This window comes from Phyllostomus discolor, chromosome 4 (genome assembly GCF_004126475.2).
Source record: "Phyllostomus discolor isolate MPI-MPIP mPhyDis1 chromosome 4, mPhyDis1.pri.v3, whole genome shotgun sequence".
In the NCBI taxonomy this organism is placed as follows: domain Eukaryota; kingdom Metazoa; phylum Chordata; class Mammalia; order Chiroptera; family Phyllostomidae; genus Phyllostomus; species Phyllostomus discolor.
Window position 1 is genome coordinate 101,401,372 of NC_040906.2, and position 17,295 is coordinate 101,418,666.

Here is a 17,295-nt window from a genome sequence, read left to right on the forward strand (position 1 = left end):
TTATTTTGGTTATTGTTATTTTTTAATTCAAATGAGTCAATCAATGCCCAGAGTCAGCTTTAAGCAGCTGCCATCCAGTCCTACCCACCCAAGGGTACACCACAGAAGTGACCACATGACACAGAAGTGAGGAGGGCTGGTCCTCATACCAGTCCCTGAAGCCACTCCCGGCCCCTCCTCTGCCTGGGAGCTGTGCCTCAGTCCTGTACTGTGCGCAAGTTCCCAGTACCTATGAGGCCACCACAGAAAAGATTTCTCACTTTCTGAATGGAGAATCAAGGGTGGGGACTTGTTGGTTCTGGGGTGGCCGTGCTCCCAGCCCAGGGCTAGCTCCACTGCATTTCACTAGAGCCAAAGACAGAGGAGAGTGGGAAGGGACTGGAAGAGGAGGGGGTGTTTAATCAACTTACAGGTTAAGGGTCAAGGTTGGGGAGGACAGAAGAGCAAAAGCAGACCAAGAATGGACTAGGGGAGTCACGTGGTTGCCCCAGCCTCGACAGATGGAATGAATGTCCAGGGGGCAGGATGGGCTTTTTTGGGCTTCCTCCTATTAATCCTATACTCTACTATTCTTATCTAGTAGGGAATGGAGGGGCAAGAGAAACAGAGCACACAGCAGGGTACTGAAGAAGAAGGTACCATCCTCCAATCCCAGCAGATGCAGGAGGTCAGCATACAGTTCACTATTTCAGGACTGCATACCAGAGCCCTGGGAAGGTGGGTCATCACTCTCCAGATCTCAGTGTCCCACCCTTAGAGTTGAAGGAGGAAGATGAAGACCAGGTGAGCAAGGAAGACCTAGCTCTGGCTTCCCAGGAGTCAGGCAGTGTCCACTCCAGAGCCCCTGTCTCACCATCTAAGGAGGTCTCTGGGGCCTGGCCCACATTCTTCCTTTTAATACTTCCAGGCTCCTTCCAAAGGCTCAAAAAAGCTGAGGTAGTGAGGACAGGGAGGGGTGGAATAAGTCCCCTCCAGAAATCACAGCTAATACCAGTATATGCTTTCTGCCTGCTGGGGAAGGGATCATACCTACTGTCCCCCAGGAGAAACACAGGGAAATCTGAGTAGCCACACAGTAACCAATCCCTTTTGTTTAAAAAAAAAAAAAAAAAAAAAAAAGACAAAATCAAGGGAGCATGCCAAAGGAGGCATGCAAAAAACACAGAAGAGGACAGAATGGGACTAGGTCTCAATCTGAATGCCCAGCGCCAGGTCCTGGAGATTGGCCCTTGGCCATCCTATGCTGCAGCTCTGAAAATGTCCAAGTCATCTAAAAGCTGGAAGGGATTCCTGCTGCCTACAGGGAGAAAAGGTCAGGGTAGAAGGTCTGAAATGATGGAAAGTGGAGGGGGATCCATGTTGTCACCTGGCCCCCGGCCCCCGTAGGGCCTCTCTGGGCAATCCTCTTCCCTAAGGCCTCAGGCCCCACCATCTGCATTCTAAGCTAGACCTTGACTCTTTAGCTGATGGGGGGCCAAAACCAGCCTGGACTCGGGCAGATGGCCCAACAGGACACACATGCAGGGCATGAGTGCAGCTGAACATCCCACACTTGCCTAAGGCATCTCAGCCACCCTCACCCCACAGAACTGAGACCACAAGCTGCTACCTCAAATTCATGTCCTCGAGTGTGAAATGGAGGCACTATTCTCCCATTTAATCCTCAAAAATAGGAAGACTGAAGCTCAGAGGAAATAAGTAACTTCCCCAAGATCAAGGGCTTGAGAAGATCAGAGCTCAGATTTGAGCCTGGGTCTTCCGCCTTGCCACACTATATCAGATGCTTTGCAAAACCTTTCTCATCCCTTATGCACAGGAGGCTCACACTCCAATTCACTTGGCATTGAATGCCTACTATGTGCAGTGCCAGGTTCACAGCCTCCAGCCTCCACCCTCCAAGGCTCAACATCCAGAAGAGAGAGAGTCACCCCACTTTACAGAGGAGCAAACCAAAGTGAGAGGGGTTAAGTAGCTGGTCCCAGTCCCAGGTGGAGAGAAGGAGGAACAAGTTCTGGACCATGTGGGGCTCCAGGTATGCATGGAGAACACTTGATTACTCAGGCCTCTCTCTCCACCACACTGCTCAGGAGTGACAGTGCTGGCTGCAGCACACAGAGGTGGCTTCCCCTGGTCTCCTGGAGCACATAACGAGCAAGGTGACTCACGAGTACAGTGGTACTAAGTCAGGACACAGGCATCAGGTTCTGTCCTACTGCTGACCATGGCTTCCCCACAGTGATGACTCAGCTTCCCTCCCCAAGGCCCTGCACACACCTGCCCTCAGGGCAGCTTTCACACAGCCCAGGCCAGTAGGGCCAGGATCAGGACCCAGAATGGTGCTCAAAATCTTCACGTGGACAAAAAGGGACCAGATACTAAACCTGAGGGGAGGCCTGTGTGACGGCCTTGCAATCTCAGACACCTAAAGTAAAAAAATAGGATGGTCTGAAATTAAAACTTTCTAACTGGAGGCAGGTTATGGTGGGTAGTCATGTTATAGGCTAGAATCTTCCCTGGCAAAAGTCAATCTTTACCTTTAGTGAGTCTGTCTATTCTCTTTTTGCATCTACTATAACGTGCCTTCAGAATGTCAAATTTCCTTTTTCCAGACCACTCAGAACACAGGCATCACACCAGAGAGAAAGACCATAAATCCCTACATTGTTATTGAATTAATTGGTGACTGTTACCTATCCTGTACCCATGTAAAAGAAGTATGTGTCTACCATTTTCCTTTTTATCCAATCCCAGAAGTTTCTCCACTTTGCTTTCTCCCACTTCCCTAATCTATCACCAGTGGTTTTCGTGCAACCCATTTACATCTTTCTTCTCTTTTGATTGCAATGCATAAAATAAGGTGCAAAACTGCCATTTTCTGGAACATTTTCTCAATCCACTGAGGTTTTGCTTCCCAGCAATTGTTGTCAGTTTGGCTTAAATAAATCTGTAACAGTTCTTATAGGTTTAGATATTTCTTATGTTGACACTCAAAAAGGACCCAGGGCCTCCCTTGGCTGTGGCCTCCCCCAGGCCACAGTCCACCCAACCAGGAGGGCCAGGCTTAGGGAATATGGTGGCATTCTAGCTCAGCCAGGCCTGCTTCCAGAATAGATTTCTCCTCTGAGTCCTCAGGGAGGAGGGCAGGAAGGACACAAATATATAAACTTCTGGCTTAGTTTAAGTTTCAGAAAAATGATATTTGGGCCCTGTCCCAGGTTCAGCAAATGCATCCAATTAATTATGGATTCTTTTTCTTGGTTTAGATCACAAGACTCAATTTGTATTCCTGACCATTAACATGTCTTAAATAGTCTCCCTGGCCCCAGGATCCTCCTCAACTCTTTCTTTGTGGGAGGTGGAAGCTGTAGTATCTTTGCCCAGTTCTTCCTCTATCCTGAGGCTCCCTGGGGAGTGCAAAGTTGGGCCAGCTCTATCCAAATATGACCCCCCAACCGCCTCCTCATGGAGCCTTTGGGGGATCCCCAACACATTGAAGGGCCAGTTCTGCAGGTTCACCTTCTCCTCTAGTGCACCAGTCCTGGCATAACCAAAGAGTCCAAGCTACACACACATACAACGGCAGACATGTGTGTGCCCTGCAAAAGCAGCCCCTGCACTTTCATTGAAAACTCTTAAGCACTCATGTTTGCATTTTAATTGTCACTATCACCCTCTGATTCTCTGAATTCAGGAATGGCCAGACGCAGCACCTGGGAAAGGACAACTTGGGGCCAAGCCTAATGACTGAAATTCCAGGGAGGAAATCCCAGGGATTCCCTGAGCCTCAGGGCTCTCATCTGTCAAAGGGAGCCACATTCCAGTCCTGCTACTTCACACCATGAGACAAATGAAAAATGGTGGGTATGAGGGTCAGAATGTCATGGAAATGTTAAGATTGTCCTCCCTTCCTGAACCATCTGGACCTGGCTCAACCCAGCAGGAATTCAGCTCTGCCATTATCACCTACAGGAGTCCCAGAGGTCACCGCATCTCACAGACTGGATGGGGATCTCGACTTTCCAGTTCCCAGATGGACATACACTCGGGAGCCCAGTCAAGGCTCAACTCAAGTCTGTCAAGCCTGTGCACCCTTCTGCTACACACCAGGCTCCATGAATGAATGAATGAATGAATGAATGAATGATGGGAGACCTCTCACCTCTGCCCTAAGCTCCCTGCCCTCATCTGGACTCTCAAACCACAACCCCACCTGGAACCATTTGTCCTCCCCCATTCAGTCAGGCTCTTGTTTTGGGGGGACATTCTGACTTCCCACCTCAGGGAGGTGATACCACTACCTCCCAATTTAGCTTTCTCAGCCTATACAGGAAAAAAGGAGGAAATGTATTGCAATTCAATTTCAAGGATCTGTCATACACAAAAACAATGACTCACAACACAAAAGCCAGAATGATACATACATGTGGGCTCTGGGGGGCTTCCCCAAGATGGCCTCCACCAGGGACTAGGCACTAACCACACATTCACCTCCTCCTGGACCCTCTCCATAAGCCCTGGGGCAGGAACTCCCATTCCCATTGACAGAGCATGAAATGAGGGCCCAGGGAGTGTATGGTTTGCACAGGGCCCCAAAGAGGGCAAGTGGTCACTGGGACCATATTCCTTTCCCTCCATGTTTGGGTCTGTCTTCCTCCCACACAAACCTCCTAACTGTCTCTTCCCTTTTCTCCCTTCAATCTCTCCCCTATGCTCACCTAGCCACAGTGCTCCCAGGCCTAGGGTTCACACCTCATGTGCCCACCACTGAGGAAGCTATCAGAGAGCTGGAGGACTTGTGAGGAGAAACTTGATGCTATCTTGGAGCAGAGAAAGGGGGGAGCCACAACAGATGGGATGGGGGAAGTAAAGGTCCCCCGGAGGGGTCTCTCCCAGTCTAGGTCTCCCTGAACCAGGTCTGTCCCTAGTGCCCATGTCGGGTCCAGGCTCTTCCAGGATTCAGACATGTTGGCCATAGTCCTGGGGAAAGGCTGAGCTGAGCAAAGGGTCCAAAGAAAGTAGCAGCAACTGTTGGAAAAAGTGGCCTCTAGCAAGAGCTCTCCTGTCACACCATCCCTCTTCCAGCCCCATAGCTTCTTAAGGCACCTTAGGCACAGGCATGTCTGGAAACCCTGACCTCTCAACAGGCCACTGCTTCCCCTAATCCTCCATCCACACATTTCCATACTGCCATCCACTCCCCACCCAGAGAGCTGTGCTTACAGCCACAGATCCCTACCAGCTAGCATGCCCCCTCCTCCTGTGAGGACACTTCTCCTCTGAGGAGTCTCCCCAGCTCTGACCCAGAAGCTAGAGGACCCCATCTGGTCAAAAGCCTGACCTCAAGGGGCAGAGTACACAGGGTGCCTTGGAGAAGGATGAACTGATCTACTGATGGCCCCTCCCAGTTCTTAAGTTCTCCAAGTCCAGCAGTGTCCCCTGCTCCTTAGTGTCACCTTGGGGACCCCAAAAAGACAGAGAAGCAGGTATCCATGTAATGGGGTACACACCAGCCTTTCCAGTAAGGCTAGGGCACAAACACCAACCAGCCCCTGTGACCCCAGCCCTGAAGGGGTAAAGTCTGGGACAGAAGCCCTCCCCAGACCCTTGTGCCTTCCTGGACAGGGCTGCATCCTAACCTGAGGCTAAGGTCATTCCCTCAGGGTACTCGGCACCCACCCCTCACTCTGCCTCCTTCTCTTCCTTGGAAAGCCAGAGACTTCCGAGGCCCAGGATCGTGAGACACTGGGTCATCAGTGAGCCGACTGGGAGACGAACAAATGGCTCAGGCCAGACCTGAGGAAGAAAGGTGAACAGGCTGGGAAAATGGGGATCTGGCGGCAGAGCCTGCTGGCCCCTCTTGGTCCTCCAGGGCCTGATCTCCCTCACCTGTCTTTTTAGATTCAGGCTCATCCCACCTCATCCCCCTCACACATATTCCAGCCACCCTAAACAGGCTTCCAGAAACATCACTCCCCACCCCACAACCTGCCTCCTTTGCCCTTCTAACCCAGATCAGGGGCCACATCCCCTGGGAAGCCTTCCTTGACTGCCCAGGGTGGATGGGAAGCTTTTAGGGCCCCAGTGCCCTTGCCCTAGTGTTCCCCCCAGTGCTGTTCTGGGCACTTCACAGGGGCTGGGAGCTCCTTGGGAGCAGGGGCAGGCAGGTTCTTCTCTTCTCAGTATCCTCAGTGCTTCAGCATCCTGGCCCACAGCATATGGGCCATAAATAGAGAATGACACTGGCAGTGAATAAGGCCATCATAGCCACTGGTGATAATTCAGTGTAAGAAGTTGAGGCACCTAAAACAAGGAGCTAGCAAGAATGTCCACCCAAAGGTGCCCTGGGAACTCCAGAATGGTGGCCTGCAGGAACCAAGAAGGTCTAGGACCCCAGCCAGCAGGCCAGTGATGAGTCCCTCCTCCAGTCCTATGGTAACTGCAGCTTGTAGCCACCCCCTCACTCCCTCGGCTCCAGATACGCTGCTTGCTGCTCACTGCTCCATGATTTCAAGCTGCAGAGGTGGAGATATCCGCAGCTTGCTGGCCTTCCATGGGGCAGAAATAGCAGTGGGGACCTGGCCCTTCGACCCAGGCTTGGGTACAGCATGGTGGCACCAATGCCCAATTCCAGGGGCAGCATGTATAGTCCTCAGTGCCCACAGACCACTGCCCACCATCAGGCTCCAACTCCCACCCTTGCCCCATGCTGTGGTCCCCATCCCACCCCAGGTGAAGTCCTGGACGACGGAAAAGAAGCATGGCAAAGAGTGGAGATGGGTGTGAGGGCAACAGCTCACTGGCCCCTAAACAGTGAGGTCTCGGGTCCAGCAGATCCCCAGGTCAATGATCTCTAGCACCTGTGTCACCTAAAAACTTTCTCAGGTAGGAAGAGCACCCCTGCAGAGGGTCCAGGCTTATGGCCTAAAGCCAAGCAGGACTGACTCCCTGAAAGGGCCCCAGTCCATTCCTGGGAATCCCATTTCTGGCCCAAACACCGCAGCCCTTGGTTCAGGCAAGCACCACCACAGCTCTGAGCCATTCTTCTGTGGAAGAAGATGCTATATAGTGAGGTCCAGGTCCCTCTGAGTGGTCTGTAGTGGATGGGATGTGCCCCTCCATCTGACTCCAACACCTGAGCTCCCAATGCTGCCTCCCCTGATCTCTAAAGGCTGAAATCCTTCAGCTACAGCTCCTTCCCCCTGCACCCTGAAACCCAGTGAATTTCCTGAGCCTCTGCCAGCCATCAGCCTATGTTCTCTCCTGCCTGAAGAATCCATACACCTGTGCAACAGGTATACCCTGAACACCTGTGTGCCAAGCTGGGGACACCAGAGTAAGGCTCTACAGGAGGCAGGACCCAGCTTCATGGAGCAGATATTCTAGGGACCTTGCCCCAGAATATCATGGGCCTGCGTGCAGCCTGGACCTGGGAGAGCTGCCTCCCCATCCACACGGCCAGTCCAGAGGGTGGACAGCAAGCTCGCAGAGCAGTAGGTTCTGGACTTTTAGACTCCACACCTGGAAAAGTGAAGTCTTCCCTATATGTGTGTATGTCTATGTGGCATGATCAGCAGCAGGACCATTTCCTCCCCAAGAACATTAAGAAATAGCTAGTATTACCATCATTTCATCAAAGAAACACTTAAACAAAAATAGATATGTCATAATAAAGGGTGTTCATTTATAATGAATAAAGTAGGTGGGGATCCAGGAGGAGAATGGGGCCCCAAATCTCATTTAATAGGAAAAGGAGAGGTCTTAGGGACAAAAATCTGTCCAACCACCACCCCCCCACTAAGCGATAGCCTTCCTGGTCAGGAGGGCCTCACTCATCTTATTTGCAAGTCCCCCAGACAACCCAGACAGCTACCAGGACAGCCCAAATCACACCACTGTTCTGAGCCTCAGTTTCTTCATCTGCTGATTGGGAATCCTAATGACCTCACCAGACTGCTGTAAGGATGACAATATTTACCAAGCACCTGGCACTCAGCTACGTAATAAACCAGGGCTATTACTATTAAGTTAATATTTAACAAAGAGTTCCCTTGGAGCAGTAACCTGCCCTTCTCTTCTCAAGTCCCCAGCCTTGGCATGCAGCCAGCTTTTCTGCCCAGTCCAGAGAACCATGTGGCCTCTTTGGGAGGTGACACCTCTTTGGGGAGGCACCAGGAACCTAGGGTTCCAGCCAGTTCCCATGAGGTGTGCCTCTCTCACAGTCAAGAACAACTCCTTTAGGAAACCAGGGGCCCTGCCCTTTCCTCATGTCCATTTAATCTGTCCATTTAATCTGTGGCACACACCACCTAATTCAGGTAAGGAGACTGAGGCTCAGAGAGGTCAACATGACTTTCCTCATAATTGATGGTGAGGGATCAAACCCACAGCTCCAGAGCCCGAGTGGTTTTCCCATACTGCAGTGATGCTTGACGTGAAAATCTTACAAATGGCCTGACCAGGCAAGGCCATATTTGCTGCTTTTCTCCTCCTCTTTCAGCAGCCCTCTCACTTCCCCATCCTACATCCTGGGTGGGAGTCCTTGCCCTCCAAGGCTGCCCACACTTGCCCTCTGATGGCTGGTTTTAACACTGGTGTCCTTTTCTTTGCACCTTTAATCCCAAAAGGAGACTTACCAAAAGGCAACTTTAGAGAAACACAATATAGCAGGGTGACATCCCATAGGAAACCTTTCACCCCCAGGTGAAAGGTGCCCTGTAAACTGGAGACCAGAAGCTTCCACTCAGCCTCTCCCTACCCAATCTCCTGTGTGAGGACCCACGTCCACATACATACTGAGTCTTCAGCACCTGCACTGGGGATGTTCAGGAAAAGCTGAGCCTATCCATCACACTCTGCTGAGGAAAAGCTAAAGGTCACCACTCCCTGCTTCACTGCCCTTATAATAATTACCTGCCACCACAGATGCATGTTTCTTTATTGTCTCTTCAGCTAGAATGTCAGCTTCCTGAATGTGGATCTTGGTTTTGTTTGGCCTCTGCCCCTGTCCCTAGAACAGTGTCCACCACCTAGGGGTACTCAACATTTGTTTCATAAATAAATGAATGAATGAGCATCCTCAACCTTTTGCCAAGAACCAACGTAGAACCCAGAGAGAGAAAACTGACCCAGACCTACAGTTATGTGCAGGCAAGTCAAGATCACCCAGAGCTGTCTGATTCACTCCCCGCTGCAAGCCACCCCTCTACATCACATGCACACCCCCCACCTGGGGCTAGGGCAACATCATAATCCCTGATCAGCCAAGGGCTCAGCAGGAATTAGCTGTCTGTCTATCGAGGCCTGTAAGAGGCTGCAGCTTGCATTCAATTGCACTGTTCTGCCCCAGAGCCGGTATTTAATGAGCACTTGTCTAAGGCTTTACTCCATAACATGTGAAGAGGAACCATTATTATTCCCATCTTATACATAAGGCAACTGGGTTGAGGGAAATTCTGCAACTTGCCCAAGGTCCTGACTAGCAGGGAGCCCAGGACAGCCTACCTGCCACGCCCACACGTGCACTCCCTCTTCCCCTTTGGTAAGACAGAAGCCTACCACCAGGAATTCCAGAACCTCATGAAAAAAGAACCAAGTGAGGAGGGAGGGGCAGTGCATTCTCCTCACATTTTCCAACTCACACAGCTTGTACAGGATGAGCTAGGCTGAGATGGCAGAGCCCAGGATGTGGCCTGGCCAGATGCCAGAGGATGAAGGTGAGAAGGAGCTCTGGTGGGATTAAAATGCACAAGAGTTCAAGCCTCAGCTTCTCTGAGAACCTGCAGGGTACACAAATACCCTTGGATTCAAGACTTGATCAAAATGGCCCAAATCTACTGCCCACCCCCAACTCACCAATCCCAACACACCACACAACTTCCCTTCAGTTGTATGGGCAGCTTTGCAATGCTCACACCCACCCTACACCCTGGTCCATAATATCCCTCCTGGAACACCTTATTCCACACCCCATGCAGCCCAATGTGCTCACCTATTTTCCAGGCCCCTGAGCAAAACAGCCTTAGCCTCACTTTAAGCCCTGCCATGAACCAGCAGACTCTACTAGGTGGACACTCAACCCACACAGAGCCCACTGGGCCTCAGGGAAGGCTGGAGGCCAGGCTTCCCATTTCCCACATCCACATTCCTTAGCCAAATGTCCACCAAGCCCCATAAACACCCCACCTAGAGATGATGCCAAGCTCTGATGCCTTCTTTCCTCAGGCAAGATGGAACCATGTACATCAATAGCTCGAGCTCAGGGAGAAGCTGATCTGAGGTTGAAAAGGTACAGAAAAGCTTGTAACACTCAAAGGAATGAGATAGACCAGGGACTAAAGAGAGAGAAAGCAAGGAAAAGGATGGTGGGGGTGCTGATGAGCAAGTAGAGCAGGAGAACAGGAAGATTCCTCAGCTGCTCAAGGGCAGAGAGATGGATGCCAAGGGGAAACAGAAATGGAGAATATGGGTAAGGAGGAGTACCTTTGGACTAGGGCATGGAAAAGGGGGAGGTGGGAGGAAGAGACCTGGGTGGCCTTGCTGCTCCCAGGGCCTGCTCTTTGGTGTAAGGAGGCTGCTCTCGAGGCTGCTATGAGGATAAGCATTGGTTGTAAAGGCCTGACTCCTACTGAGGGACCAAAATGGATGCTGCAGAAGAAGCCCTTGATCACCAGATAAGCATGGTGCCACTCTGGTCATGTGTCATGCTTCTATAAATAACTGCCATTGCACCTTCCCTCCAGGAAGCATCTGCTCCCGCATTCCAGGGCTTTCTGTCCACTGACAGTGCCAGACCCTGTCCCTCTCAGGGGGGCCTCCCAACCAGACAAAGAGTACACACGCTTACCCACTCACTCCCACAGGGCCTTCTCCGTCACCATCAGCCCAGACTCCCAATTCAAGGCCAGCCACCCTCATGCACCATCTCTGAGGACTCCTGGGCAGTGAACCTCAGCGGGAAGCAGGCCAGATTCCACCCCCACTCCAGCTGTCCCTTTTCCCCAACCATCTCCTCCCCCAAGGGGCCAAGCCAGACACTCTCTAATCCTCTGTCATCTGACCCAGCTCCACCCTAAATTAGCTCTGCCCAACCACCCTACTAGGCCCAAAAATGGACAGTGTCATTTATAGAGGGTCCAAGAAGCCAAACACAATGGGAAGATGACCTCATGGCGCCTGGGGTCTGAGCTCCAGGCATGCATTCTGCTCCCCAAGCATTCTGGGGGCAGCTGGGAGCTGGAAGGTGAGCAGCAATGGTGCCAGGCTGGCAGACCCTGGTGACCCTTCCCATACATTCTCATGTTCTTCCCATACCAGGCCCAGAGGCCACAGGACCTTACGACCATAGCTCCACGCTAACCAGAGCCACACACACCTTGCTCCCCACTGTTTCTGGGTTCAGCCCAGGATCAGGCCCAGGACACATGTCCAGTCAGGATTTGCTAAACAAGGGAAGGCAAAGGAACAGACAGCACAAACTAGTCCACCCACAGGTCAGTGTAAGGGCTCCCAAGCCGAGCCTCCAAACACCCTTGTTTGTTCATCAACAGTCACTCAGGACCCGCAGGGACCAAATGAATGCCCTGTCCCTCAGGAAGCACTCAGAGCAGTGATGGATGCAGGCTGGTCAATGGGTTGCCAAGTCAGGACATATGGAGAGACACTCTGAGCTGAGGGACAAGAAAGCTGGCTCCACAGGCACCATAGAGCAAGCTTTCCTTGACCACACTGTCACTCTCCAAGTCCCAATGGACTGAGCTACTGTTTGGCCCTGCTCAGAGAGTGTCCTCCTGTGGCAAATGGACAACTAGAATCACCACATTGCTCACTTATTTGACAGGTGGGACAAGGACAGGGGTGCCTGTGAGACCACTGACAAAGTGGGTTCAATGTGATTTTGTCACTACCAGAAGGTGCTAGGAGGCAGCCAGGTAATGTCACTCAGGTTGTGACAGACTCTGAGCTGCAGGAGGGAGAGGGGAGAAGTCCTGGTGGGTTAACATATTAAACTGCCTGGAAAGGGGTACCCAGCTGGGCTAACAAGGGAGAGGACAGAAGAAAGGTTACTTTCTGAGACTCAGCCGGGAAGCCTGTTGTGCTGCTCTGGCTTTTGATGAGGGACAACACCCTAACCATTGCCCACCAGTAGCATTAAGCTGCTCCAGTCCCAGCTCAGGTAGGGCCAGCCATTGTGCAAGGCCAGCATCGATAGCTGACCAGCTGTCAGCCAACTGCCTGTGGCCACAAAATGGGCTAAAGAGAGAGGGGTGGCAGCTCAGGGGGGCCAGTAATATCACCGCATATATGAAGGGGACACTTCATATAAGCCTACTGCCCCTGAATTACTGAAAGATGCTGCTACAGTGACAAGGCAACCAGAGCAAACGGGACACAGCAAAAGCAAGGGAAGCCAAGAAGGAACAGGACCTCAGTGGAGTAGGGGCAGGAAACCTGGTTTCAGCTCTCTGCTTCCCATTCATCTTCCTGGTCCCTTTGGAGCAGGAAGCAGGTTTAGGCCCAGAGCAGCCCCTCCAGGCGCCTAGATGGATTATCCAGTCACAAAAAGGGAATGGGGAGGGGAGAGGTGGGGCCGGAAGGGCAGCAGCATCTGCCCTCCCTAACCTGGGAGGCTGAAGCCTTCCCAGCACCCACTGACAATCTATAGCGCTCTAATCCGTCCTTCAAGCCTAGGGCGGAAAGGTGGGTAGGGAGGGCAGCTGGGACAGACCCGATCTGCAATTTGGCTGAGCGCCCTCACCTCCACCCACTGCCATTCACCTCCTCAGCCCAGGACCACCAGGAAGAGCAGCTGGACTGTGCGGGAGGCAAGGGGAAGCTCTAGCCGGTGCACCTCCTCCATCACGTGGCTGAATCCTGAGGGAGCCCCCAGGTCCCAGCTGTGCAAAAATCATTGTTTATAAACAACCACAAGCCTTGCAAGGGAAGGCCGTCAGTCCCCGGGCTCACTCGTCCGCGCATCTTGAGGGCGTGGGGCAGAACCCAAGGTGGGGAGGATAGGGGCCAACCTGGCAGGAGCACAAATTCTGCAATCTCAGATTTCAGAGTCCGAGTGGGCAGGGGAAGTGGCGTCAGCAGCTGGCACAATACAATGCAATAAACCAGAGGTGGCTTGGGGCAGAAGGCCGAGCCTGCGGGGCCGCCGCCCCCAGTCCTACATCTCCTAAACAGCCAGGGCTCTGGGAGAGGCCGGGCTCTAGGCCCGGCCCGTGGCCAGTTGCTCCCAGCTCTAGGGCTCAAGTTTCCCCGCGGTGCCCTCCACGACCCTGAGGCCCGCCGCTCTCCTCCGGGTCGGTCGGCTCCCGACCCCGACAGTGAGTCCCAAAAGCCCCCTCCCACCCTCAGGAAATGCGAAGCCCCCAATGGGTACGCAACCTTTCATTCCCCAGAGCTTCCAGGCCGCGGGTACGCTCGGGAAAAGAAAACCAATCCTCCGGCAGCCAGCCGGGACACAAAGGGAGAGGGGGGTGGGAGGAGGGCCTCTAGAGACCCGCAGCGAGCTCGCGGGCCCCTAGGCCCAGGGACACCCTCGGGATTCCCTCAGCACTGCTCAGACGACCAGGGCGGAGGGAACTCCCCCTGCGCTGTTGCTCCGCAGCACCCTTGGGGGCCTGAACCGCCGGGGGCGCCACCTCGTCCCAAATCTCCGAGTCCTCGGCCTCCAGGGCGGAGTTAGCGTGGACCTCGAACACCCAAGATCAGCGTGGGCCGCCGTTTCTCCGCAGACGTGCGGCGAAAATACAAAATGGTCCGGGAGGTGGAAGGGAAGACAGCTGCGCTCTCTCCAGCCCGCCGTGGGGGGTGGGGAAGACAGATGACGCGGATCGCAGAAGGCGACCACAGCTCCGGGCAGCGCAGCCCGTGTACCCCCGAAGACCAACGGCAGCGGTTGTCCGGAGGTTACAGCGCCCGACCCCGGGTGAGAACCAGCCCCTTGGGCGGGATGGAGGCAGGTGGCCGGAACCGCGCCGCGGCGGGTTCTCGGCTCGCTCACCTTCTCCTGCGCGCGGGTGAGCTTCTTCTGCACGTTGCTGGCGATCTTCCCCGCCGTCACCCCCTTGCTGCCCATCTCTGCCATCTCGCCTAGGGCCTCGCCCGGTCGGGCGCCGAGCTCCCAGCCCCCGCCACCGGCTCCGGGGTCCGGTCCGGCTCCAAGCGGTGCACTGGATAGCCGAGCCAACTGGCGGAGGCGGAGCGTGCGCCCACAAGCCAGCAGGGAGCGTGACGGGGGACGAGGAAAGGAAGAAGGGATGGAGGTGGGGACTGGAGAGGAGAGGAGGGGCCGAGCCTGCGGGGGCGGTCAGCACCCCCAGCCAACCCGGCACGACGAGACACTGCCTTTTAAAGGGCCTCTCAGGCGCGGGAACCACTCAGCCCGCCTGGAGAGAGCGGCGCGCATGTGCGCTGGGCTTCCCGGAGCGGGACTCCCTGGACGAGGACTAATATGACAGTCGTGGGTCTCGCGCCGCCGTGGGCCCGGTTCTCCTCTCCATTAGTTACCTCCCGCAGCCCAGGAAAGGAGGCCAGATGACGTAGCAAGATGCTTTCAAAAAGCAGAGATAACGTGCGGCGATTGGTGCTTGCCCCTGGAATCCAGGAGCCCCCTGTCTCCCCCGGCTTCTGTGGCCCTGCGCTCCACTCTCAGCCTCCTCGGAGCCTGCAGACTCACCGGTCTCCGCCTGGGTTCTCTGATGCCTCCCGGACATGTTCACGCCTCTGTCCCAGGCGCCTAGTCCCACGCCAACCAGGCGCTCAGTCTTCCAGTTTGCCAAGAGCTATTTTATTATAATAACTACCTAACGTTAGTGAGCGCTCACTGTAGGCTTGCACTTTCCTAGGTGCCTCCTGGACAGGTATTATCTCGTCCAGTCTCCATAAGAGCCCTATGAGTTAGTGCTATTATTAAAATGCATTTTAATATAATAAAAGTGTTATTCTTATCTTACAAATGAAGCACAGAGAGTCCAGGAACCAGCTCTTAACTCTCAGGTTTCAACCACTATACCCTAGGTGTTTCCTCTTGCTTGATGGAAGAAAAATGATAAAGGATCAGTACTCAAAGAGAAGATAAGTTTACTGCTAACCAGCTTTGCCAAAAGACCAATGACAATTATTCAACATGAATAAATAGGGGGGGGCAAAAGTAGGTTTACAGTTCTTCATATGGAAAATAATGCAATAATTAATAAATAATAATAATACAAGAATAAACTGCGTTTCACATAGTCACAACAGCAAACCTGCTTTTTCCCCACCCTGTATGTATACCATCCCCACCACTCCCCCAAATCATGTCAGGGCTGTGAAGGATGCCACAGCTCTTTGCCGCGGTGGTCATTTTCTCAGGGACTATGGGCTGAGTTGAATGGAGACAGGTGTCCTGGAGGCCCTGCTGAGAATGACAAGACCTAGACAGGTCCAGTGTGTGGACAGGAGCCAGGACAGGGGTCCTTGAGAGCAGGATGGACTCTTGTAGACCTTAAGCCAAGCCCCCTTATACAAGCAGAGAAACACCCTCAAGAATAAGAGTTTCAGCCTGGGTTCCACAGCCATTCTCTCTTCCCTCTGCCTGGTGGGCCCCTGGTAGTCTCTCTGGATACTCCTGGTTCCTCCTATTATTGCTCAGCACTTGTAAGTGGGAATCTTGATCCTGGCCTATTATTCCTATTTTACAGAAAGACAGACTGAGGCTCTGCAGCTGCTGAAGGTCACATCAGGTAATCAGAGATTCAGACCCAGGCCCTCCTGCACTAAGCCCTCAGTCAATACACTGAACTGCTTCCCAGAAAAAGCACCAAGCACACCTGAATGAAAAGTGTTTTTGTCAAAATTATTATTATAAGCTCATACCTGATGTGTGAGTCACAAAAACAAAACCTAAATAGTACAGCCTCAGTTTCAAGGCAGCTTTCTCCTAAAAACATGACATGCTCTCATTTCTAGTCTTTATCCTCCTCATTTTATATTTGTCATTTTTCTAACCACTCTCCAAGAGCAATTTCTTCCAGCACTCCTCTGAGGAAAAGAGGGGATGATCAGAAGTCAAATCCTATTACAGTCAGCCCCAGGAACAGTGGGAGAGTCTGCTGTGCTGCTGCTGCTCTTTGGTGTTTTGAAATATCACTTGACAGTAATGGAACCAACTTCCATGGTTTTCAGCAGCATAGGGTCAGCTAGATGGCACAATGACAAGAGGGGCCATTAGAGTATCACTTTAAACAATGATTACAGAGATTATGTAGTAACATAAAAACAATGCTTATGGTATACTTAGTGAAAGAAGATAAATTGTGCATGCATTATCCTTGCAACCACATAAAAATAAATATAAATGTTCATGACCAAAGACTCAAAAGAACTATGTACAAAGGAAATAGATGTGCTAAGGTCAAGCCATCATGGCTGACTTTTTTTCTCTTAATTTCCCAAATGTTCTGTAATATTCTCTAATGCCTTCATAAGCAAAAACAAATACAGCTCTATTATTAAGAAGGTAATTCTTTTTTTTTATCTCTAAATTGGAAAGACTTTTCTAAGCACAAAAGCACTGGAAGATATATTGAAGCCAAAAATGCTAACTTGGTGTTACATAAAAATTAAAATGCTTAAAGTTCAAGAAATACCATCAATACACTGGGTAAAAGTTTGGAAGGAAATGTTCCAGAAATGTCAAAATGTCAATACAAGTCCAAGGATAGCAATGTAGGAGATTTCTACTTTCTTCTGTGTGATTTTCTACAGTGTTTATTTTTTTTAATTAGAGGATTTTTAAAAAGATTTTATTTATTTAATTTTAGAGAGAGTGGAATAGAAGGAGAAAGACAGGGAGAGAAACACCAATGTGTGGTTGCCTCTCGTACGCCCCCACTGGGGAACAGGCCCACAACCCAGGCATGTGCCCTGACTGGGAATCGAACTGGCAACTCTTTGGTTTGCAGGCCCATGCTCAATCCACTGAGCTACACCAGCCAGGGCTGTTTGTTTGTTTGTTTGTTTGTTTGTTTGTTTTACCATTGTAGCCCATTGTCTTTACTATTAGGGTAAAAAAAACACAGCTATTTCCATTTTGAAAAGAAATATGGCATAAAAAATTGAAGTGTAAGAAACTAGGAAAATATTTTTTAAATCAAATAGAACTCTTACAATTCATAAGGAAAACATTAAGATTCCACTTATAGCCCTGGCTGGAGTAGCTCAGTGGATTGAGCGCGGGCTGCGAACCAAAGCATCGCAGGTTCGATTCCCAGTCAGGGCACATGCCTGGGTTGCAGGCCATGGCCC

General features: G+C 51.8%; 1 protein-coding gene across 31 annotated transcripts in view; it reads right to left on the bottom strand.

Moving 5' to 3' along the window:
* The window catches only part of BIN1 (bridging integrator 1), a 54,389-nt gene extending 40,000 nt beyond the window's left edge, over positions 1-14,389 (bottom strand). For 6 of the 31 annotated variants that reach the window (XM_028508801.2, XM_028508796.2, XM_028508806.2 and 3 more), the window contains exon 1: positions 14,009-14,262. In XM_028508801.2, the coding sequence (XP_028364602.1) occupies positions 14,009-14,092 (84 nt within the window). In that variant the 5' untranslated portion in view covers positions 14,093-14,262. Of the gene's footprint in view, positions 1-10,851; positions 10,930-14,008 lie in introns of those variants that run through there. The other 25 variants (XM_036023684.1, XM_036023689.1, XM_036023686.1 and 22 more) reach the window with 10 other exon arrangements.
* Positions 14,390-17,295: the final 2,906 nt, after the last annotated feature.